The sequence below is a fragment of the Nelusetta ayraudi genome, unplaced genomic scaffold (assembly GCF_046127955.1).
Source record: "Nelusetta ayraudi isolate G7.1 ecotype Tasmania unplaced genomic scaffold, CSIRO-AGI_Nayr_v1 ptg000004l, whole genome shotgun sequence".
NCBI lineage: Eukaryota > Metazoa > Chordata > Actinopteri > Tetraodontiformes > Monacanthidae > Nelusetta > Nelusetta ayraudi.
In genome coordinates, this window is record NW_027466054.1 from 5,815,001 (window position 1) to 5,839,974 (window position 24,974).

At 46.7% G+C, this 24,974-nt stretch overlaps 1 protein-coding gene across 2 annotated transcripts in view; it reads right to left on the reverse strand.

The window, feature by feature from the left end:
* Positions 1-24,738, reverse strand: part of pcdh7a (protocadherin 7a) — a 45,883-nt gene extending 21,145 nt beyond the window's left edge. For both annotated transcript variants that reach the window (XR_012927271.1, XM_076030994.1), the window contains exons 1-3: positions 21,710-24,738; positions 19,083-20,259; positions 13,227-14,012 (exon numbers count right to left, since the gene is read on the reverse strand). Coding sequence is in view for 1 of the 2 variants with exons in the window: in XM_076030994.1 (XP_075887109.1) it covers positions 13,227-14,012; positions 19,083-20,259; positions 21,710-23,130 (3,384 nt within the window). In the remaining variant the exon portion in view is untranslated. The remainder of the gene's footprint in view (positions 1-13,226; positions 14,013-19,082; positions 20,260-21,709) is intronic.
* Positions 24,739-24,974: the final 236 nt, after the last annotated feature.

Here is a 24,974-nt window from a genome sequence, read left to right on the forward strand (position 1 = left end):
AAAAAAAAAAAAAATGTTTAAAGATGCAGATTATTCCAGTGCAGTCGCAGTACAGAGGCAAAACTGCAGTAGAAAAACATCATGTTGGTTGCATATTAAAACTAGGGATGTGTACTGTATCAATTAGTTATAATGGGTCTATGTATAATTACATACAGTAAGCTTGCCTGCTTCAGTTGATAACGTGGCACGTTTCAGCTGGAGGTTCATCAAGTACAATCAGCTTTCTAATCATTTGTTTTTATTTATTGAAAACTGATTTGTTTGCTTTTGGCTGTCCGGGGTCATATCATTAAATATATATATATTTTCCTTTAATTATTGAGGATTTCTCTTTCCCTCATAATAAATTATTGATTTTGGCCTTTATAACGTTAAAAATGCTGATAAAATTAGCCCGAAGGGGTAAAAATGGAGGAAAACCCTTTGTTTTGTTTTTTTTACTTCACAAAAGCAGTTTAGGTCATTATGAGTATTAAAAGTTAAGAGACTGTTTAACAATTGCTCCCTTTAACAAATCACATGCATCCATGTTGTGGGTGAAATCCTTTTTTTTTTTTTTTTTTTTTTTTAAAAACATCTTGTTTTATCTTTAAAGCATTCACTGCAGAACTGCACTCCCACGCATTAAACATATTCAAGTGCGCTAGTTAGTGTCAACACAGGTTTGGGTGCGCTGTCTGTAAATTGGCTTCCCTCAGACTTACATTCTACATAAGGCCCCATATGGGAATACGGGATGAATTATTAAACCATTCAGAATCATGAAGCTCTGCCAGAGCAACACGGCTTTGCAAAAGTCACAGACATGAAAATAAAGCCAGCGTCTTTGATATTCAGTTAGCAGTTTAGTCAATAGTCTCAGGGTGTGTGTTTGATCACGCCTTTGTGGCGGAGATCCGTTCAACACGTGGCGACGCGACGCGCTTGACTCCTGCCTGGTTAGAAAATACTAAAAAAAGAAATTAATAAATCACTAAATACAGGATGAGAGGGGAAAAAAAAGAGAGAAACTCATGCCGAGCACGCCGAGGTGAAATCGTCGATTCAACATATTTTTGATGGAAGGCTCCCTGCAACGGCTCCGCCGGATTTAAAAGGGCCGTCGTCAGCAAAGGGCAGCATTAAGAAACACTCGCGCACGTCTAATTCTAATCAAAGCCTGCTCCTTTTGAAACCGCCGTGAAAGCTTTCATGTTAACACGACACCGCGACCGAACCTTTATTCACGCGCTCTGAAAGGGACCGAGCGGTCAATGGATACGTGCGCGTGCGCGCCCGCACCTGAGCGCATGCACGTATCCGTGTCAACGCGCTCCTCGCCTCGCCTCTCATCTTACCGCCGGTCCCGCGCGCGGGTCCCTCCGAACCCCCCCCCACCCTCGACTTGCGCCGCGCGTCTGTGTGTACTCGAGCACAAAGGGATCTGTAAATTTTCCAAGCCGTCTCATGTTTTTGGCTCAGATGCAAGCCTCCTTTTCATCCAGCCAATTAGAGGTTGCCATTTCATCCCCATGGAAACCTGTTTGGGGCCTAATTGGCAGATAGATTTGCATGACTTTGATTGAAATGTTTTTTTTTTTGGCGGGCTTCTGTTTAAGTTTGTGTGTTTGTCCCTTGGATCTGAGCACTGCTCGTTGAGAATGCTGTATATTTTGTTCTGTCCACTCTTGCGAAAACAGAAAAAAAACAACAATTAGTTTCCATATGAGTTTGTGAAACAGTATAGCGCAGCCCCTTAAATAATGCATGTGTGACTGTGCAATAACTGCACCGCACCGGGGGGAAGGCCATTCCCTTCCCCTAAAGTTTGTTTTGTTGGCCGGCAGAAAGAAAAAATCATTTATTTGTTTGTCACAAGTGAGGCGTTGGAAAGTGTTCGTTTTGGCCGTTTAGGTGCTATCGAGTTGAAAGCAGGGCGGTGTGACGGAGCGATAATGCAGTCCATGTGAGTGTGTCAGAGTGTGTCGAACAGGTCAAACTATTTTAATGCCTGTGTTTGAAGGACGGCCCGGGGGGAATTCTCTCCAAAGGCCTGAGCGGCTCCCTCTTGTAGTTCAGCTCCTACCTGTGTCTGCAAGTGTAGGTGGGCGTCTCTTATCTGGGCTATTCCTGACAGGCAAGCGAGGCTGAAGCGGGGATCGGCGGGCGTGTGTGTACACACACGCACACACATGCACACATACATTGAGTGAGAGCCGGGTCAGTGTATAATATAGAGCAGAGCTGCAGGCAGAGGCCTGCCTACTCACATTTATGCAACTTTTGTGATAAGGCAGGTATGAAGCTCCCACTGTCGCTTTCTCTCACCTCAAACACACACACACACACACTCAAACACAAACACACACACCAAACACACACACACAAAACAGCCCAAAGGCTGAGGCTTCTTCTCCTTCTTCTTCTGCCCCGTTTTTCCCAAAGCCACACTTATCCACCTCATTTCTATCTTTCTCATGAGATCTTCTCCTTCTCTGCGCACCATCACCTCGCAGCCCCAAGGCGACACCTCGGAACACGTTCTCATTTTGTAGCTCCTCACCTCAGCACCCCCACTTCCTCCCCCTCCACATACCGAAGCTTCACCTCCTCTCCTCCCATCATCTTTTTATTCATCTCTCTGCCCAACCCCCTCCTCCCTTCATCTCCGCTCCCACCACCGTCTCCGTTTTCCTAAGCTGTGAATACTGACCAAGAATTTATCGTCCCTCCCCTCAACTCATTATCTGTATCTCTCCATTCTTCTCGCACTATCTCCATCTCCATCTTTTGATTTATCTATCCTCCAACAACAATTCCAAAACAGATGGCTACACTTAGCCCGGGGCAAAAACATAGGCTCTGGACCGCAGCACTACGAGGGGCACTCTTTCACGCTCACGCAAGATCTAATAAGCTGATATCCGGCAAGAAATGTGCTCAGATTTGCCAGCAGCAAAAAATGCCTAAACCATATTGCAGACTGCAGATATTCACACCTTTGGTTCCTTCCTTAGTATCACATTTAATTTTATCCAATCAGAAAAAAAACAACCAAAAAAACTGACAAAGCGAAGATTAAAGCGAAACTCTTTTCCAAAAAGTAGGCAGAGAACTGGATGGAATGGAATAGTGTAAAATCTGTTAAGAATCATTTGTGTAAATTTAAAAGAACTATTAAGTGTTATTGAGTAAAAAAAAAATATCTTTGGAACCATTTTAAAAAAGCATGTTTTGAAAAGATGGATCCAGATGGAGTGATGAAAAGAGAGGAAACCACTTTGGAGGAACAGAGAGATCAATCATGGGGAGACAGACGGAGGAGGATGTGGGTGTGTCTGCGTGTGTGTGACAGTCATTGGGGATGGAGGGTTGGAATGAGACACTTTTATTGGATGAGTTACAGAGGACCCAGTTCAGAGGCAGACACTACAAGAGACTAGGAGATGGAATAGTCAAATCATTTATAACGGCTCATTTGAAAACTGAGTTTTGTTCTTGTTATCTGAGTTTCATAAGTTAGCACCTGAAAACTGGAATAATCAGGTCCACTCTGGTGGCCCGGTGCCTCTGGGTTCAAACAAGTCTGGCAGCACACCTCTTTTGTTTTGTTTCCCTGTTTTTTTTTTAATCCTATAAAGAATTGTGCATTCGGTTTCATGGCGTCAGGATGAATTTTACAACATCTGAGATAAATTAATCATGTCTGCCAGCGTGTTCGCAGACATCTGACAGGTTACCCCAGCAGCGAGACTTGGCGGGGTTCTCATAAGAGACAACAGGGGTCTGCAAAGACAGACACAGCCGGGGATATTTAAGAGTGCACTCGGAGCCGCTAATCACCCAGACGCAACTGGCTGAGTTGGCAAATCATGTGTCGGCGTGACAGCTGTCATTAGCTAAGACACACGTCTCGCTGCTTCAATTTCCCCTCAAATCCAAAGCGTTTGGAGATTTTGGGGGCTTTAAAATGTGTTGAGTGAGACCGTCCCTTTCACCACTCTTTTGCACCAAAAAAAAAAAAATCTGTTTGAGCTAAACTTTTATGTCTTGGATTTAATTTACTCTCACAGCCGGCAGGCAAGGTTGGCATGCAGTCTCTCCTCTCTCTCATGCAGTTTTCATTGCGACAAAAATCAAAGGCTTGGGTTCAAGTGCAAGTGCTCTCACAGCGGCAAAGGATTTGTGGTGAAAGCAGACACAGAGCAATGTACTGAAGGCCACGGTTCCTCTTCCAGAGGCAACGCACATTCTACCAGTAAATGGTGTTTATTTGTTTCAAACCCTCACAGACCCAAAGAGCTAATCTTCTGTGATGAGTGGGTGTATATTCTGGTCAGACAACATCTACATGTTTTAACCTTCTCACTTTGATGAGATGATGAAGAGGAGGACTAGAAAATAAGAGCTGGCATCAACAACCTTATTTTAATTCTATATACAAATTATAGGAAGAAAATAATTAAAGACCTTATTATATGTTTCCTATAAACCACTTACACAGAGTAGAAGCTCTTTAGTGGTTTCTGGACTTATGGAGACATACCCAGAACTACATTGACTGTGATTGTTGACTGATTATTTATTGTTAATTTTAAATCTATTTACAACCTGACACACGGATTTAAACTCCTGACGAGATATTTATCTCAAATGTCATCTTCTCAAGGAGGATTTAATTGTCTCATGGTTGAGGATGTGTTGTTTTGGGCTTTTTTGTCTGTAGAAACTATAAAATATTTTATAAAATCAAAACTGACATTACAGTTGACACATGCATTCATTTTGTTATCCTTTAGTCTATCAAATTGTCAATTAAAAAAAGGCTTTTTGTCTTTGCGATTTCGCCCCCTCCTCTTTTACAGAAATAATGGCAGCACAAGTTTGTATTTTAACACTTGCACAGTTAATATGCTCATTAGCAGTTTGTGATGGTGTAGCTGAAACTATCAGCTTGAGTTCTGAGCTGCTATGTTTAAAACATTCTTTGATCAATTAAAGTACCAAACCTTTTCATAACAGGTCCTGATGCAGTTAGTGATGACAGTGACAGAAATGACAACAGGACAGCAAAGACGTCTCGTCCGAGTCTGAATGTTGGAATGATGAATGTGTAAACACTTTCTCTGGTCGCACAATTTACGGTGGAGATTTATGGATAATTCCAAGAGGAGTGTCAAGGCTAGTGGGGCTCACATGCATTAGTTTTCCCTCAGACTGAGCTGGACAAAATATTGTCTGACCAGGGTTGTTTCATTTGGGCTTGAACACTTAAAACGGCACTTTGGTAAAATTTAAGTCAAAACTTGTATGACAAGGCTTGGAGCCAGCCAACCGAAAACACACACTTGCAGCTTTGCGACGCCACAAAAAAAAAAGAACGAAAAAAGAAAACCCCAACAAAGCTGAGACACTAACGATTAAAACTTGCTGCGAAAACCTGAATAAACTCTGAGATGAGTTCAAATCGAGAGAGAAAACATGAGAGAGCAAAACTTCATTTTCAACACATCGTTCCAAAATAACGTCCAGTCTACTTTATGTGATAAAAGTTGAAGACACTGTGGCTCTACATCACAGAGTGGATCTCAGTTGGATTCGGTTTCGGTCCGAGTCCACGCAGTAACACTGGAATTACATAACTGAGCTTTTCAAACGCGCTGCCGATTCAGTGTAATTCAAAACGGTTTATGTCAGTTGAATCCAGCTCATCTGGATACCACTATACGCGCATTGAAGATCCCTTTGTGTAGGTGGATAAAACCAGTCAAAAGGCTACTAAGCTGTTTCCAATCTCCGTCTAGTGCGACAAAGAGCGTTTTTTTGTTTGGCAATATTGGGTGAAACTGTTCAACCCACAGACAGCCATTAAGGTAATGCTGGAAGGCAGATGAGCTCAATGCCGAGCTGCTGCGCACAGAGCGGAGCCTTCAAGAAGCAAATAAAAGGAAGCAGGGATGTAGGTCTTTGTGTGTGTTCGTCTGCGTGTGTGTGTGCGTCGGGGAGTCTAGAGCGAGCGTGTTTGTAAGGCTCTATAGATGTGGGTGATTCTCAGAGACAGAGTGTGCCCGGGCTCCAGCATGTTGTTCAATCGGAAGGGGGGGGGGCCGGAGAGAGAAACTGATGTAAGAGATGGAAAACTTTCTCTCCGCGCTCGTGTGTCATCGCATTCTTATCAGCGCGCCCGCTGCGAAAAGTGTTTATGCACAAGGATCTGGGCGCGCGTATGTGTGTGTGTAATTATGAGCTACAATGCACACGCGACGCTTGCGCGTCGTTCGAGTGGGCACGTCCTTGTGCTTTAAAGTCACACTTCCGACGGTGTCCGCAGAGTGCGCGCACGGCACTGCCTTTAAGCTGGTTGGTGTGTGTGTGTGTGTGTGTGTGTGTGTGTTTGTGTGTACGCGCAGGACTGCGACACTCACACATTCCTGCCGTTTCTCAGAGCTCGGAAAAACAAAAGCTGAAGAGGAGAAGTTGTTAACACGATAACATTATCAGCTCAACAGCCTGTCTGCGTCGTTTCGTGCAGTAAACAGCCAAGACAGACAGGGGACTTCCAGTCACATTCGGAGTTCCGGGTGACCTTGACGTGTGAGCATGCGAACACATTCACAGCCTCCCACAATCGCACTCCCTTTGATTCTCACCTCGCTTTGTCTTTCCGCCTTTGTCCTGCTGTCCGGCGCTCGCGCAAGCACGCACGCATGCAGACACGCACTCGCCGAAACACACATTTTGAATCTAATAAATCTCCAGGGATGTTCCACACCTCGTTCTGTGACCTTAGCGCGACACGTCTCCCTCTGCCTTTTCTAACAAAATGCTTTTTTGAGGTGTCACCCTCATCCTGCCGAGGACATTTGTACTTAAATGTCATCGACTCCGGAGGCAGAGTGAAAGAAAGCGTGCCAGTGCGGCGTCGCTGGCTGCTTTCCTGTGTAAATCTCCGCTCTGGACACGCTTAGCTGGAACACTGCTGTGCAGCTGGATAAAAGGCTCACGGGCCAATATGCATCAGTTTGGTTCAAGTGGGAAAAAAACACAAAAAAATTTCCTGTCAAGAGGCGAGTCGAGTGCTTCATTGCTTTCCCATTCAAAATCTATTTAGTGGAATTAAAGGGAAATCTGGTGTTGACTCATCATCGGCAGCTTTCACTATTAACTTAATAGTGTTGGGTGTGGTATTTATGCACAATGTTTTTTTTTATTTATGGCAAAAAAAAACACTTCGCAGTCTTAAAGGGATAGTTCACCCAAGACAGATATCTCATCTCACACGTGTCATACTCTTCACCTTGAATTTAGTTGCACATGGACTTTAAGGTGGTTGGTGGTTCCCTCACAGCAAGAAGGTTGTGGGTTCAACGCCCGGGGCTGGGGCCTTTCCGTCTGGAATCTGGAATGTCCATGTTTTCCCTGTGTCACTCTGGCATCTCTACGGGTACTACAGCTTCTTCCCACAGTCATGAAAATAAATACGAGGCAATAAATGTGAGGGAAAATGGGAACTCTAAATTGTCCGTAGGTGTGTGTGTGTGTGTGGTTGGTTGTCTTTGTTTGTCTTTCAATGTGACCCTGCGATGAACTGGCGACATGCCTTCGCGCTATGACGGCTGGGATGGGCTCCAGCAAAGCCCCTCGACCTTGACTGCAGGAGAAAGCAGGTATAGAAAATTTTATGGTCGGATGGATGGACTATAAGGTTGTTTTCCACCAAAATGCTGCAACATTTAGCTGGTCCGAATATTCTTTCACAATGCAATGTCTAAAACAGGACAAATATTTGGAAGAATGTCTTCTCTTCCTCGCCTGCAGGGACACTGCATCACAAATTACTGAAGGAAAAGTCAAGACAAGCATAGAACAAGAAACAGTCTTTTGGTTAATGCAGGGCAATACATCTGCTTTTTTTTAAAATTGTGTTTACCCACAATGCCCCGCGTTCTTTAATTGAGCAAGACCGGCGTTTTTAGGTGGACCAGAGTTGACCTGGATTCCATCACCTTTTAGACCTTTAGATGAGACTACAATAGCTTTCAGGTGTCATGCCTCTGTTGCTTGTACATGTTGGAGTCCACGGCTGCTGTAGCCGCCACTGAGTGGAATTCTTGCCATCCATGAAACTCCAGGCTGGGTTATGTGGGACCACACAGCAGTCACAATTCTGCAGAATTCATGGGTAAAGGGCCAATTTTTGGTGAACTCTCTCTTTAAGCATTATAAAGCGGCAGTGATTTTTGGATGGTGTCATTAGGAGTAGTGCTGATGTGTAGAGAAGAGAGAGCAATGAGTGAGCAGCAATGTGCTTTACCAGTCTGCTCCCCGCGGGCACTGTGGGCTCCATGACACTTTTATCTCGTGCAGTTTTTGTGGCGACAATATGGGGGGCATGGGTGCAAGTACAAGTGGTTCTGCTGATGCTCATGTCTTTTTGACAAAGCAGATGCCCGGGGAGAAAATATGGCATCATTTTGCTTGCAGAGGAGATACAAGACTGTTGAACACAAAAGGCTTGTCTGTTAAAAGGCCAGCAGCTTCGACATGAACCACTGCTACCACTGCTACCACTGCTATCACTGCTACTACTAGTAGTAGAGTAGTAAACAATTCAAATAATTCACCATTTTAGTGTAGCTGCTTTGCATGTACCTGCATCCAATGGCATCTTTTCGTGTCAGAAATACATTCTCAATAAAGGGTAGCAAAAGGTTTGATTTGCTTATAGAGACATAATATATGTGTCCTTCAGGTGAGTCATTTCATTTAAGCAAAAGAGGTTCAGGATTCACGAGCGACCTGTGTAATCTAAACACAGCTTTTGTTGATGTTTGTTTTTTGTTGCAGTAATTGCAGTATTTTTCCTATGCTTAAAAAGACACAGGTTTCCATCCGGTTGTTAGTATGTGATTGTGGCTATTATGGGAATAATTTTGTCTTGTTTGGGGCGAAAACATTGTGATGAATGCAAGTTTCCTTTCCGCTCCATTTTTGACATTTCTTTGATGAGATTTTTAGACGTCTTTTTTTGAGTTTGAATTTTGCTATGGCCTAAAAACTAATCAATATCAATCATAATGAAAACCAAGGGAAGTCAATGTGGCAAAACCGAGAGAATCTATTATTTGGTATTGACTGTCGGACCTGACCTGAGGGTGAGACAACACTTTTTAAGAGGGCAGATTTGTATGGTATCTGTGCGATGCTGCCCTGGTGGAAAATCAATGTTTACAGCATGCCTGCGCTTTCCATCTTCACATCCTGCGCAGTCTGAAATAAACACATTTTCCTCAACCTCCCTGTAATGTCATCATCTTTCCTCTCTCTTTTTTTCCTTTCCTCGTTCCTCTCTCCCTCTCACGCACGCTGACTCCCATTTACCACCCGGCCTCTCCTCTCCCCTTGCTCTTTGTCCCCGGATCAGTAGATCAGTTTTCAGCGTGCCGTGTCGGCCAATACCTGCTACTGTTACCCCGTCCTTCTAACCTCTCCGTTACCCCCACCGCCTAAACTCCTCACCCCGTCGGCATATGGTCGACTTTGCCATCTGAACTCGCTGTGGCTTTAATAAATACATTAGTGCGTTGGTATCATCATGACAGGGGTCATGGGTTGGATACATAGGGTGTGTGTGTGGGTCTGTAACAAGAGAAAGAAGGGTGTGTGTGTGTGTGTGTGTGTGTGTTGTGTACTTAATCCGGTTGACAGTACCTTCACCTCTATAACCATAATGGATGCTATATATCACCGCACGACACGCGTGTTTGGATGTGTTCATGTGGCGTGGCCGACTGCGGGAGGGGGCTGAGCCCCTGACAGACGCTCATCATATTTAATCCTGGAAGGATTTCATTGAAATGAAAAGCTGCTTTTCAAATTTATAATCCAGTGGACCTAATCTCTCCACGAGCGGCCGCGCACGAGGTCCAATTACGTGGACGACGCCGGCCGGGCGAGTTAGTCGCGCAACAAACTCCGCTAAAGTGTCCGAGCGGTGTCAAAACTCGATGACCTTCACCAATCTTTGCAGAAACTCCGCCATCAGCCCACGTGCTTCTGCCAGACGTGGCTTTGCAAATGGAACATTGATTAGATTTCAGATTGTGTGTTCTCTGTGTGTGTGTGTGTGTGTGTGTGTGTGTGTGTATTGTTCGATTTGGCCCTCGTGGCATCACAACCCACACGCTTGGCACATTCCGCGGGTGCAGAGACAGAAAGTGCTCACGACAGTAAAAGAAGAAGTTGCACTAGTGAAAAATGCTGATTCCATTGATTCTTGGGGGTCAGCGTGGCACACAGGCTCAACCAAAGTCGCTGCAGCTGGACAAATGAGTTTATGGTTTAAGCGTATGAGCAAAAGAACAGAGGGTAACCCATTGGAACAAAGGGAACAAAAAAGTAAAAGGTAGGAAAGAAGGTGCTGACGTGTAGGCGGCAACCGGACTTTGTTTTTTGATTGATTGAAGAAAAAAACTGAAGAAGGAGGAAGTCCAGTTCCTGACAAATCAGAACTTAGAGGCTGTGAAGACCTTCAAAGACGAAGAAACAAGCAAACGAGAATGAAAGGCTCATCATTGCTGTTGCAATCAGCACTTGTGACTGTAACTCTAATGCAGTTGTACCACTTTCGAAAAAAGCCCCAATTTTAGACTCGTTCAATCGAGTACAGCAGACAGATTAACAACTCAATGACCAAGTTTGGGTTGATGTTTGCATCTGGGGTACAGCGGTGCCACTTTGCCCATATTGACTGCGCTGCCATGTGACTGCTGTGGTCATTAATGTGTCCTGACGCCAACGGGTATCCTGATGACCCACATCTCAGCAGCCCACTCTCGCTCCCTTGGCTGCCTCCCAAACTGGACCTCTCTACCTCCCTCTCCCTCATCACACCACATCCCTCTCTCTCTCACTCACTCTCTCTCTCTCTCTCTCTCTCTCTCTCTCTCTCTCTATGTACTTGAAAGGGGACAGGTTTGTCCATCTAGTTTACATCAGGGTTGAAAGTGGGATCCTCACTAATTGTGTCGGTGGCATCAAAAAGTACCTACGTTGGTATTGGGCACTGATCCAAACTCTCGTCAAAGGAGTAAATTACTGGGCTGTTGGGATGCAGAAATTGCATCAGCTTGAATATGAAAACTAAAAAAAACATTATTTTTTTTACCTTTTTCTTCCTAACAACTTTAACACGGCCACCCGGACTCTTTTTATCTTAATTTCTGTGTTTTCAGACGCCTATTGATGTCCTTCCTCTCTCCTTGGCAGCACCTGTCAGTCATAAACGACTCTGTTAAAAGACCGGACCAATAACCTAGTGAACTGGGCCATTTGACTGTCTTATTGCCCCATAATTTCCTGATATGATATCCAGTTCCTCCCCCGCCCCCGCCCTGTTCTGTTTACTCAGTTTACTCCCACTATTTAGAGAACCCCAAGATGGTCTGATGCAGCGCTGACTTCAGAGGAGCAGTTTTAAGAGTTCTGCACTGACCCAGTAAAAGTATCTTTGAAATTCAAAGTGCCGCTACCCCTCCAACCTCCACCCCACCCCCACCTCCTCCCACAACTCGTTTACTCGATCTTCATCCCTCTCATAACCACCTATAATTTTCTTCCACATCTAATGCTATTCTGAATTCTGTCCCAGTTCCTGCATTTGGCACCACCTATTACTGCCAGAGTATATCTTGAACTTGCACTCACATATAATATGCATATGCCTTCATGAAATAAGCACTCCCCCCGGGCGCAGTGACAGACACCCACCAACACAAACCTGCTTGGTTAACAATTTCCGACACAAATGCAGTCACCCAAAGTCATTAACGCGCAGTTGCACAGACACAAATATGTGCTGCGACGGAGACGGGTGAGTTTTGGGGGTTTGGCTGAAGTGTGTGTGTGAGTCGCCGGTGGTGGTGGTGGTGGGGGGCAACGACACTTTGCTGCAGCGGAGGAGTTAATTACCCCGTCCGATCAATATTTCATTACGCTGTCAGCTTGTGTGTCGTGGCATCTCCGTATATGCGCTCCGACGCAAGCGTAAAACACCAAACTCTCCCAGTAAGCATTTTCTTTCCCTGGGAACGACAGATTAAGAGGATTGACTCTGTAATGGATTAACCTCTGGAATGCGTGTGCACAGTTGCAGCGGCGTGCACGGCTCTCGCACGCTGTGCGCTTTTGCGTGCGCGTGTGCGCTTGCACGCGCGTCGCACAGGATCAGAGAGCACATGTATGAATTGATTAGCCTAAGCAGCTCCTCTCGCTCCCTTTTAATGGCCACATCAGCACTTTTTCACCACGGGGAGGATAAATGTGGAACTGCCCGTCAAGAAAATGAGACGCCACCCCTTTAAGAAGGGTTAGCTGTCACTCAAACATCACTCTTGGGAGCTCTCCCTCTGAGGCCCTGCTGTGTCAGTGTGTCTAGGATGATAGATGGGGGGACTCTGTGTGCGTATTAGCGGGCGGCTGCGTGGGTAGAGGGGTGAGTGACCGTCTCGGCGCTCGTGTTTTATTTTGTCGGTGGGACTTTCGCTTTTAACTGCCCGAACTTCCAGAGCGAAACGTTAATGGCAGCGCATTCCATTATCTTCTGATATTGTTTACAGGACAAACATACATGCTAAATGAAAGAGCGTCAGCAGCTTGAAAGGGGGAACGGGGGCACAAATAAGCAATTACCCTGTTGGAGGCGACCATCAGCCCGTCTCGTTGAAGACACACGCGAGCGCAAACTAAGTTGTGCGTGTGCACATAAATACATATTCATGGTGCTCATCTGCAGTGGGAGGTTGTCTCATGTGCTCTGCGTTAGATCCCGCTAAACAGCAGGCTGGCTGACGCAGACACACACATGCACACACAGACACACATCAACACACAACCCCAAGACAGCAGGGTACCGTCACACCGCTCACAGGCTTAGGATGCTTACACAGGCGCACAATCGTGCGCACACACGCTGACAGCTTTTTGCGAAGATAAAAAGGTGTTTAGACGTTAGCGACGGGGTGTGTGCAGTTCAGCAAGTCAGCAGAAGTGTGAATGAGACCAAAAATGAAACCAAGTGGGAGACAGATATCCGAAGCCAGAGGGTGGACAAAGATTTTTGAAAAAGGGCTTCTTTTTTTTTTTTAAATAGACTCCAAAAAAACCCAGAGCCTGCAAAGCAGTTCAGGAGAGAAGGTCTTTTCTAGAACACCGTACCCAGGCCCACCCCCCCCGAAACCTCCTACCTGCTTGCTGTACTTGTTCCCGGTCTGGCAGCCGTACTCCGAGCACTGGTCCGATCCAAGGGACATGGCATCCGCGTTGCCGCTGCCTCCGCTGCTGCTGCTGCTGGAGCCGGCGCTCCCCGCGCAGCTGCCGCTGCCCACGAAGGTGTTGGAGGGCGGCAGATCCTGGACGGCCTGGTGCTTCTTCCCTTCGGCCGGGGGCGAGTGGGGCTGCAGGTTGACGGCGGGCAGCGGCGAGCTGGACTTGTAATGCCTCGCCAGGTCTGGGCTGGACTGGTGCCTCCGTCCACCGCCCATCCGCGGGCTGCTGGGGTCGCCGTCCACCACGCAGTAGCGGGCCGCCAGCCGGTCGCTGGCGCTGCTCAGCTCCTCCTCCTCCTCCTCGTCGTTGCCGTGCCGGCGGAGCCCGTTGACGGTGACGATGCCGCTGTAGAGCGAGCGGTCGGCCTTCCCGCCGGCGGCCGTCGCGCCGCCTCCGCTTCCGCCGCGCTTGTCCTTGCGTGGCTTGCGCCCGCGGTCCGAGCCCCTACCGCGGCCGGCCTGCGGCTGAGCCCCCGGAGGACTGAAGAAGTCCTCCTCCGGCTCCTTCTTGCCGGCCTCGTAGCCGTTTTTGCCCTGAGCGCCGCACTGCCGAGCCGTGACCACCAGCAGAATGACCAGGATGACCGCCGCCGCCCCGGCCAGGACGCCAATGGCGACGCTCAGTCTCTGTTTTCCCAACGCCCGCTCGCTGTCCGGGTCTCCTGCGATGTCCAGCGACAGAGGGGCCATCAGGCTTCGAGCCACCTGGGGGTGAAAGAGAGAGAGTAGAAGAAGAGAAGGAAGTTAGACTATGCGGGGACGGTGGAGGAAAACAAACAAACTGGAGCAGGAGGATGACAGTGGGCATGAGCCATGGAAAAAAAAACATCAAACAGCATCCTTAATTTAATTAAACCCATCACTGCTTCAGCGGGGCGAACATTTTTCCATTATTCCCAGGCACACAGAGTGTCACTAAATGTATAATTGCTTATGCTTCCCTGTTGCAGCTTTTCCAAGTTGTTTAAGTATTTGCTTGTGATCTTCCTTCATCTGCATTGGCGTATTAAATGCCCCACATTTGGGTGTTTAAAGCTGATTAATTAGGGAGAAGAAGAGGAAGAAGAAAAGTTTATATTTGGAGGTCGGGACACCTCGAACAGAAAGCACTCGAGAACCAGTCAGCAAATGAGCAGCAAAAGAACCTGCTGACTACATTCCCAGGGCACAAGCGCAATTGTTTCATTAATAAGCAATGTCACTGCGTGGCCAACAATTTGTTGAATATTTTCTATAACCGTTTTTGTTTTTGGACTCAGAAATGAATAGGGGAAAGGATAGAGCATGTTCGTCATTTCCAAGTCACCATTTTTCCCATTCAATTTCTTGAGCGTGCTATGCCAGACAATCAAGGCCAGATGATTGAATATGTGGGCAAATATTTTGTGTCACATTCCAAAACTAAAGGAGCAACTATCACCCATTCAGAACACAGAGCTACAGCTTTAGGAGTGCACTTAGGAATACACACTCTCACACACACACACACATACACACACACACGCACACGCACACACACACTTTGAGCTTGTACACTAATAAAAGGATAAAAGGATCATAACAAGAAAGTGGGTTATACTGAGACACAAACACATTACTGCTTATGGAGCTGGGCTAAATAGAACACAGTGCAGATGAGGGAATCTGGCCAGCAGAGCTCTGCTGGTGATGAGTTGCAGTCTCATGAATGTGGATATCTCTAATCAATACAACAGGGGCCGCATTGAGAGGAGCTCTATGCAGGGACGAGTCAAAAAAAAAAAAAAAAAAAAAGCCAGACACTGACACATACACGCACATTTAGCATATGAATTTTAAATATGCACCTGCACGAGTCCGGCTTCCAAGCTGTCTGTTAGTGAGAAAACTCATTCTGCAGCCCTGACACTTCATCTCAGAGCCTGTATGACAATTCCTTTGGCCTGTCAAGGCTGGAAATTATATATTCATGTAATCCTGGGCCACCTTCAAAAAGGGTAATAAGGTGTGCAGGATTGAATGGGAGACAAACAGACAGTGAAAGTGAGGAACTCAATGTGAGGCTTGGAATAAGCAAATAAAATAACGGCAGAGTAACCTGGAGTATTGGCAACACTGCAGAGAGCGCAGTCTCACAGCTGCACTGTATTACTTGCCTATTACGTTGTCCTAGGCATATTAGGCTTGCTCATATAGGGAGCCACATTATTCACTCGCCCCCAGCTAAGAACAGGACCATATAACATTTCATTGTTTCATCACCGTCTATCTGTGGGATAAGTTTCATTGTTTTTGAGGCGTGTTGGTGCTCTTTTTGCGATGGCATTCTCACTGCAGAGCGCCTCTCTGCCAGGCGCCGCTCTCCCCTTAACCCCATTGTTCTTCTTTTGCCTGCAGTATTCCATTCCATTTTTATTCCACTGGGCATGTCCCTGGGTTAGCGCATCAGTGCTTTGTCTGCCGTATTGCGCGTGAAACACAGGGGGGATAAAGCATACAGATACGGCGCCACATGCACATGTGCTACAAAGCCAGGTTTGCCTGTGTATTTAGGATCGTCTCTGGTTGCATCCGATACCCTGCGGGGTGCGACTCACGGAAAACTGCAGTGCAGGTGCGAATGCAGACACATACATGTCGGGCAGTCAAGTGTGCAGCAGGACAAAGCAGGCACCGCTGACCCTGTGTTTGAGTGCATCCCTCACTGACACATCCCAAATTCCCAGTGGAATCTCCTATTCTGCTGCATGCGCTTTGTTCCGGCTGGGCTCAACACCACCACCATCTATTGGTTTCACTCTCCAAAGATTCCCCTTATTCTGCAAATGCTGATGCTGCAACAAAGAGAAGAAGCTGTGTCCTGGCTGCAACGCTGACCTGGAACCTTGAAATCGCCCTAATGCAGCAGCAGCAGCCTGTAGCGTTCAACGCAACACATAAGAAAATAGTACACTAGTTTGGTCACTGCAAACTGCTGCCATGTGAAAAATGAACAGAAATACCACAATTTCAAGTTGCAATCAGCCCTAATTGTGTACAACGCACTACTGGTGTACCAAAAAAAAAAAAAAGTTCAAGGTTCAGACATCACGACCATGTCTGATATATCACCACTGCCTGCAATCAGCTCAAACTCATAATGTAGGTAATTACCCCAACATGTGATTCATGCAGAACCCTTAGTAGAAAAGACTGGAGTCATTTTCTGCTGCGTTGCTGCATCAGTGGCGGCCGTTTTCCTTCCCTAATTACATCTGGCATCCATCCACCACTCAGTTTGACTTCATTATGTGATGGAGGTATTCTCTCTTCAATGACTTCTATTCAATTACTCTGCCAAGTTCCTTGGTACAATCGAACTAAACTATGCATATTGTAATCAAAGAAAGCATTTTATACCAGTCTGGACGTAGCACACACCATAGTTCCATTCTCTGGCCAGGTCATTTAATCACGCTCTTCCACAGCTTGCCAACTGGGCTATTATAATCCTTCCGTCTTAATTGGTCAATTTGTTCCTTTAATTTCATTCTCAAATGGCTGCTGCACCTTCGAGAGGTCCTCAACCTTTGTTATAGCTAAACTACGTCTCAACTGGCTAGTTTATAACTGTAAAAATTAGGAAAAAAGGAAAGAAAAGTAGTGGAAAAGCAGGTTCTCTTCACATAAACATGAACTGTTGTGACGTGCAATACCGCTGAGTTCAAAGGCTTAATTATGTTAAAAGAAGACTTTTTTGAACTACAAAACTGTACTTGCAAACTATTTTTTCTTATTCTATAATTTTCTGCAGTGAAACAATCAATAAAAAATACAGCCCAACTCTACTAAAAGTCAGTGCAGTCTAGCACCTTCACAACAGGAACAATTCTGTGCAATTGCAATAACACGCCCTCTGTAAGAACATTTAATGACTTGCATCTGAATCAGTCTTCCTTTAATTCTTGAAGCATTGATACTTCAGTATGGGAATCAATCTAATACCAAAAACATTTTGCATTGAAAAAGTTGATACCACTGCATCATCAATCCAAAAATTCTTAGTCCTTAGTCCTTCATGCAGGGTGCTTTTTTTTTCTCTCTCCAAAAAATAATTTGTGTTGAAAAAGTGTAATTCAATTCCAAAGCCATGTAAAGTAAATGTTATTGTAGTTGCTATGCAACTGTGGAGAATAGCTGCGGAACAATGTCTATAACAATGAAAAACTGAGGCCAATACTGTCCATTACTCACTTGAAAATACAACACGTTAACTTAAGTGTCTGGATTTCATCCTGTGTTTGGGAGAGAAGTTGGGAGATTCTTGGAAGCCGAACAAAGAGCACAAGTGTTACTTGGCTTTGCCATGTTAAAGTGAGCCATGGACAAAACAAACAACAAAATTCTCCAATCAAATCTCAAGATTCAAATATGTTGGTTCATCACATTTTTGGAGAGTGCAAACTTTTCTCTCAAGGTTAATGGAGCTTTCACATGAAGTGCTGATAAGCAGTTAACGTCAGTACACAAACATGACCACTGAAGACCATTTGCCATGAGAAAATTCTGAGAACAAGCTTAAAGTGGAACTTGAGACCAAAAACTCAGAACAATGACCATGACCACAAGGCCGTAAACTGCTTAAATTATGAGTCGATACAAATTACTTTGCTTGCACCCGGGGTGAACTTTTGGTTAATATTATCCGCCAAATTTAATAGCTTGAGCATTTATTTATTTTTAACTGAATACGTGGTTCATTTGATTAAGGCATTGAGGGCAGACAAAGAGATGAAGGTGTGCACCAGCAAAGTATGATCTGAGTTTGAACTCAAACTGTTAGAGTAATTTATCCGTAACATCTTTCACTCATTACCTCTTTACACTGGAGGGGTCCAATGAGTGAAACTTCAATCATGCTATGAAATCTGTGATTTAAAAGGACCACACAGACGGGTAAAATATAAAGATGGTATTAATGCATTAATATTTCACATAGCCTTTGTGAAACAGTATTCTTTTTTTTTTTTTTTTTAAGTGAACATAGTCACTTTCCTGTAGGTCTGACAGCATCTGTCTGCGGTCTGTGCCAAAGGACACAATGAAACCCCTGAGACCTCATCAATATTCAGGCCTATAGTGAAAAGACAACGCTGAAGTACAACTCCCATTCAAATGAACATACTTCAAGCTACTCTATATAAGCAGGCCAAAACTGGGACAGGCCCGTTCTCCTCTCTCGCTGGCTCTCAAACACATTCACCCATAAAGCCTTCTCTTTTTCATCTGCACACGTGCCCATGCAAACCTGAGCTCTAAGCTCAATGCGCCATAAAAGCAGGACCACTTCAGTAATAACATTTTTTTTTTAAACCACACAGTTATTAGGAGACTTCTGCACGGCCAAGAACATTCAAACTACAAAGGAGCTGGCAGAGAAGCAGGCATTGCCAGTAGCCCTCAAAAAGAGAAATGGGGTTCTTTATCTGGGACAAATATAGACACAATTACTTCCTCAAAAATGAACGGGAAATTGCAATACCATGGAGAGGGAAATAGTGCATTTATCTCGTTCTATCAAGAAAATAATCTTCTTAGCTGTTTCGTTCAAACAGCTACAATCAGTTGTCATTACCACCCTCTTTGTTGTAATGTGTTATCAGAGCGGGGATTATTTGGACGGATCAAAGAGGGGATTGTATCGTCACCGTAATTATTGGCAATCACTGCCAACTTAACGGAACAATACAGGGGTCAATACAGGAGGTGGAATGTAGGTGAACGGTACATATATAGGACAGGGGATAGGAAGGTTACCTGTGCATCCACCAGGGAGGCGTTGGCCAAGCTGTCATTGATGAAGATGTGAACCAGGCCAGTGGCACAGAGGGACGGGATCCCGCTGTCGTTAACGCGGACCACCAGGCGGTGCAGACCTCTGTGACGCCGCTCCAGTGGTTCAGCCAAGGTGATCACTCCGTTGCTGTGGCCAATCTCGAACAGCCTGTAGGGATTCCCCCCGACAAGAGCGTAGTGAAGGTCCGCGTTGAGGCCGGTGTCGGAGTCTATGGCCGTCACGGTTCTCACAATGGTGCGGGCACTGCTGGCAGGTGGGAGGAGGGTGTACGAGTCGTTTGACGGGGAGGTGATCGAGGGAGCGTTGTCGTTTTCGTCGGTCACAAAAAGGGATACGGTGGCTGTGGCGGTTTTCCGTGGCTCCCCTCCATCGACGGCCCGCACACGGAAGGTGTACGTGGAGAGCTTCTCGCGGTCAAACGAGGCGGAGGAGAAAATAGTCCCCGTGTTGTTCTCGATTGAGAACACCTGCTCTTGTTCATTCCCGCCATCCTCCCCGTCCACCTTTTCTCCTGTCTTCCTCTCATCAGCCCCATCCATCTCCACAAACAGACTGAGCTCCGCGTTCTCGCCCTCGTCGGCGTCGGTCACGGTGACCATGCCAACTGGACTGTTGGCCAGCAGGTTCTCTTTCACGTAGAATGTGAAAATTTCTTGGACAAACTTCGGGGCGTTGTCGTTGCGGTCGGTCACCTGAATGACAACAGTCGCTGAGCCTTGCAGAGACGGAGTACCTTTGTCCTTGGCGATGACCCGGAGTTCATATCTCTCGCGCAGCTCACGGTCCAGAACCCCGGTGGCACGGATATCTCCATTATCTGCATCGATGTAAAATGGGCTGGCCGCAGCTGGGTCCAGAGAATATGCAATCTCTGCATTTTTGCCACTATCTGCATCTGTCGCTACCACAGTGACTACTCTTTCACCGGGTGAGTTGTTTTCAGCAAAATGGACTTCGACAACACTCTGGGCAAAGACAGGGGCATGGTCATTGATATCTACAACTCGCACCATCAGCGAGCTGTTGCTGGACAGACTGGGGCTGCCAGAATCTACTGCCACAATAGTCACACTGTACTCTTTGGTGGCCTCGTAGTCTAGCAGAGCGGAAGTGTGTAAGAAGTATTTTTTCTTATTCCTGTGAAAAGAAAGGAAAATCATTAATGTAGCTCGTGCTCTGCATTCAAGTCCTACATTTCCGTTTCTCAAAAACGGAAGAAAAAAAAAAAACAAAGCAGAAAAGAAATGTTGCTCCTCCTTAAGTGGCTGCTGTTTTGTGTTGTCTGACTGACAAATCATACCAAAGATGTGCAGACTAGAATGATGACAAAAGCAGCAGACAGAAATCAGCAATAACATGAAAAAGGTCAGATTTGAGAACCAACCCACATATATTAAAGTTAATAATCAACTTCCACAGCTTCTTTTTTTTATATTAAAAAATAAAAATAAATTATCAACTTATTATTTCCGTTTTAAAGCTTTGGACTTCCTCCAACAGAAATCCACAGAGGGAAACTGTTGCAAAAGTGTGTAATGTAATGTTGTGGATGCTGTCACAATTTTTAATTACACTTTTAATTAAATGAACTAATTAACTAAATGAAAAAATATATAATATAATTATAACTCCCTTGGAGTTTGTATTAAAAGTGCCCTTGCAGTCAATGCAACACCCTAAAGTATTGCACAAGTGTCAAAAGAAGCATCCGTAATATCTCAAGATTGCTTTCTCCATCTTCCTCTATTGAATACCTTCAGGAAATGTTGTTAACATTGACCTAGAGGAACTGACATCCATGAGCTGCACTGCTGCAAAAACATTTCAACAAAGTTTGAAATCCTTGACTTAGTGGATGTTGATGCTCAAAGTGGATTGCAGGGCAGCATAACGTCCTAGCCTTTCAAATGAATGGCACGACTTGAACCTGCCCTAATAGAATCTGCATGCAGAACACTTGTGTCACAGTTCCCTGAATTCTCCCAGGAGGGTATAAACTGCAGATGGCATGTTTAAAAAACATTAGGAAAAAAGCCAAGGCTTTCTAGTTTGGCAGCACTTTTTAAGATGTGTAGCACGAAGCACACTTTATATGTAGCAGACTGTTTTGCTTCCCAAATGTTTCGTTTCATAAATGACCAAATCCCACACATCACTTAACAAAAGCGTTGATTCCCCCCCCCCCCTTTCAATTAGCAAATGGTTTATTTTACTTATCACGACAGCTCTATCAGAGTGTACATCAAACACATAGCTCTAAATAAGAAGTGGGGAGCAGATTGCTAAATGGGATGATAATGACACTGTGTCAAGCAATTACGACCATTTGTGTAATGAACAAAAGAGTGTCAATTAATTTATTTTTCCTGGTCATATTTTCCCCCCAAATATTACATGTTTGCTGTTTGTGTCCACCCATAATGAACATAACAATAAGCAGCAAAATCAATCTTACTGCAATGCTTGAAGGCATCATTAGTTCATAATTGGAATGCAATTAATTACCATCTCACCTACAACTAAAATCCAACCCCGTCCCCATATCCCAAATTAACAACATATACAGTCTTCATTTGGAAGGACTCACCGGTCAAAGGCATCCTCAGCAGGGAGAGGTGGAAGAACTGTTTCACCAGCTGGCTTTAAGGTGAATGGCACGTCACCTACAACTGTGCATGTCACGGCCCCATTTTCACCCTGGTCTCGATCCGACACCTGCACCAGAGCCACCGGTGTGTCCACCAGGACATTCTCTGGAACCAATGCTGCTCCATCCCGAACAGGAATCCGTCCAATCTTTCGGATCTCGACGACGGGGACGTTGTCGTTTTCATCACGCACGGCCAAAATGACCGTGGTGCGGTCGGTGCGGGGTGGTTGACCTCTGTCTCGGGCTGAAACTGTGAACCTCAGCTGAGAAACCTCTTCTCTGTCGATCCTGTGCAGGACGCTCAACCACCCTGTGGCCTCGTCCAAACGCAGCAGTCGCCGCACCGATTCGGTGGCAGCTCCGAAGACGTACTCCACTTGCCCATTCACTCCAACGTCGCGGTCAGAAGCCCTGACTTGGAGGACCGGAGTACCCGGTGGAGCATTTTCGGCCATTTCGGCCTCGTAGGTGGGCCTCTCAAACTGTGGACTGTTGTCGTTGACGTCAGTGATGGAGACACGGAGCAGAGCTTGGGAGGAGCGGGGTGGGTTCCCACCGTCTCGAACCCTCAGGATGAGCTCGTACGAGTCCTTTTGCTCACGGTCCAGTGTGCCCTTCACAATAAGTTGTGGTTGCTTTTCCCCATCTGGTATGTCTGCAACTTGGAGTTCAAACACGGTGCTTCTGGCTCCTCCGCCACTATCCCCATTTCTACCTCTGGCCCCGAGTCCATCCACCCTTGAGATGGGATTCCCTCCCGCTGTGCGCCTAGTCGATGTTGTGCCAGTTGCTCCGTCCTGGATGAGCTCGTAGCGATCGATGCCATTTCGCCCAAAGTCTCTGTCCGTTGCTGTGGGCAGCAGGTACAGGGTCCCTATGGGGCGATTCTCCTCAACAGAGAGCTGGAGGACAGGTGAGGGAAAGGAGGGCGTGTTGTCGTTGATGTCTGTGATGACCACGCGGCCTTCGAACAGGTCCACCCAGCTCTGCAGGGGCCCTATGACGGACACCTCAAAGTCCAAGAAGCATTCGTTCTCGTCAAAGATCATCTGGCACTGCGGAAGCTTCTCCCTGTCGATGCGCCGCGGGCCGGTGGTCAGCTCACCCGTCACGTTGTCGATCTTGAAGTACTCCGCGCCGCTCTCCAGGGCGAAGGTGACGTCCCCGCTGCCAGTGCCCGCGGTCAGGCCCAGGTCGGCGGCCACGTTGCCGATTTTCACGTCAGGCGGACCCTCCTCCGCCACCCGGTACCGAAGAGCTGAGTCGGCACCGGGGAGCTGAGTCAGCAGCTGCAGCGCAACGGCCACGAGGCTGAGAGCCTGCGCCACGGAGGAGTGCACTGCGCCAAGCCTCTGCATGGCTCCCGCTTCCCTCTACGCGCCTCCGAGCTGAGGCGAGCCCGCTCTTTATCGCCCTTCTGCGGTGACGGCGGACCTCAAAGCGTGGGTGTTTGATTTATCCGCTCTTTCTCTGTATCGCTCTCTGTGGACTGACTGACTGCTACTGCTGCTGCTGCTGCTGCTGCTGCTGCTTTAAGGTCCGGAGAAGAGCTGCCGCACTCTCCACTTCACTCGCGCGTTGCGGACTCCTTTTCTTTTATTCTCCCGCAACAAAGCGCAGCGCTTCCCTCAAACGGCACAAATCATAATAATAAACGCGTCGTCTTCTTGCCGGGCCAGTCGCACCACAAAGATGTGAAAAATTCCATCCCCGCTGTGATGAAAGAATTAACGTGGGGCTTGGGGGGTAAGAAACTAATTCATCGGGCTCTCGTTAATCCACTTGACTCCTCTTCACTCCTTTCTTTGCCGCAAAACTATCCGCTTGTCACACGAGGACGCTTATCGGTACATAGAGCCATTTGTAAGTTCTTTCTTATTCCAGTCACACTCGGGACAGCGGCTTTCCTCGCGTTTTTTCCACAGTTGGAAACTGCAATGCAGCACCACACAAAAGGAACTGGTAGAAGAAGGGGGGGCGAGAAACACACTCACACACACTCGCGGCTCTCCGGACGCGGAGGAAATGGAACTCACGTCCCAGCAGAAGAGGGATGAGAAGCAGTTTGAAAAGTCTTTGGGATCCTGGATCCTTTCTTACCTTCCCCTCCTCCTCCTCTTCCTCCTCCTATCCTCCTGATTTCTCCCGCAGTGGAGCAACGTGCCAAGCTCCCGGATACCTTCACCGCAAGTTACAGGAGGTCGCGCCAGGAGCGAGTTTCTCCGATTATTGTGCTGCGGTTTTAAAGAGAATGTGGAGACTCCGTCAGCGGACTAGAGGGGGAGATCCCGTCAGCATCATAGAGGAAAAAAATCCGTTCAGGACTGTTGGGATGTGTCGGTCGGTGGGTGATGGAGCGAGTGTGGATGCGTCTTTTTCCTCCAAGAGTCCCGCATTCTCTCTCTCTCACTCACTCACTCGCTCCCTCCCTCCCTCTCTCCTCTTCACGCACCTCCTCCTCTGCCTTTTTTTCCCCTCCTCCTCTCACCTGCACTGCTCGGGACTGCTGCTGCCGCCGCCGCCGGTCTCCAGCGATGCTGCAGTCTCTCTCTCTCTCTCTCTCTCTCTCTCTCTCTCTCTCTCTCTCTCTCTCTCTCTCTCTCTCTCTCTCTTTCTCTCTCTCTCTGCAACACTCTCCCCGGCCGTGTAACTCGATCGCGGTGCTGAAACTGGAGAGACGGACGGCAGAGGCGGTGTTGGGTCGGTTACCAGGGACGGAGGACTCAAACCTCCTCCTGTCATATGGAAAAGATTAAATGGCCGGATGTCCCGGACCGCTGACAGCGGCTCCTGCAGGGAAAATGTCTTCATTCACAGCGTTCAGACGGCGGGACAAAGGCGGGAGGGGAGAGAAGGCAGAGTGATCCGGCTTTAGTGGGAGTCAGCCCGGTGCTCACTTTACATTTCTGCCGCTGCAGCGAGTTTTGCCGCGGCGAATGGGAAATGGTTAATTAATTAACTCTTATTTTTAAACAGTTTTTATCGAAAAGAAACTGTGGGAACAGAATTTGGCGCACTAGATAAAAATAAATGGCACATATCTATCTATCTATCTATGTATCTATGTATCTATCTATCTATCTACACTGTGGTGACTATCATGCTGCAGTGATGCTGAGTGTCGGTGCGCAATGCAGCAGCGGTCTGCTGCCTTTAAACACCAGCGGCCCAACATCCACTCTGCTGCTCTGCTGCCTCCACC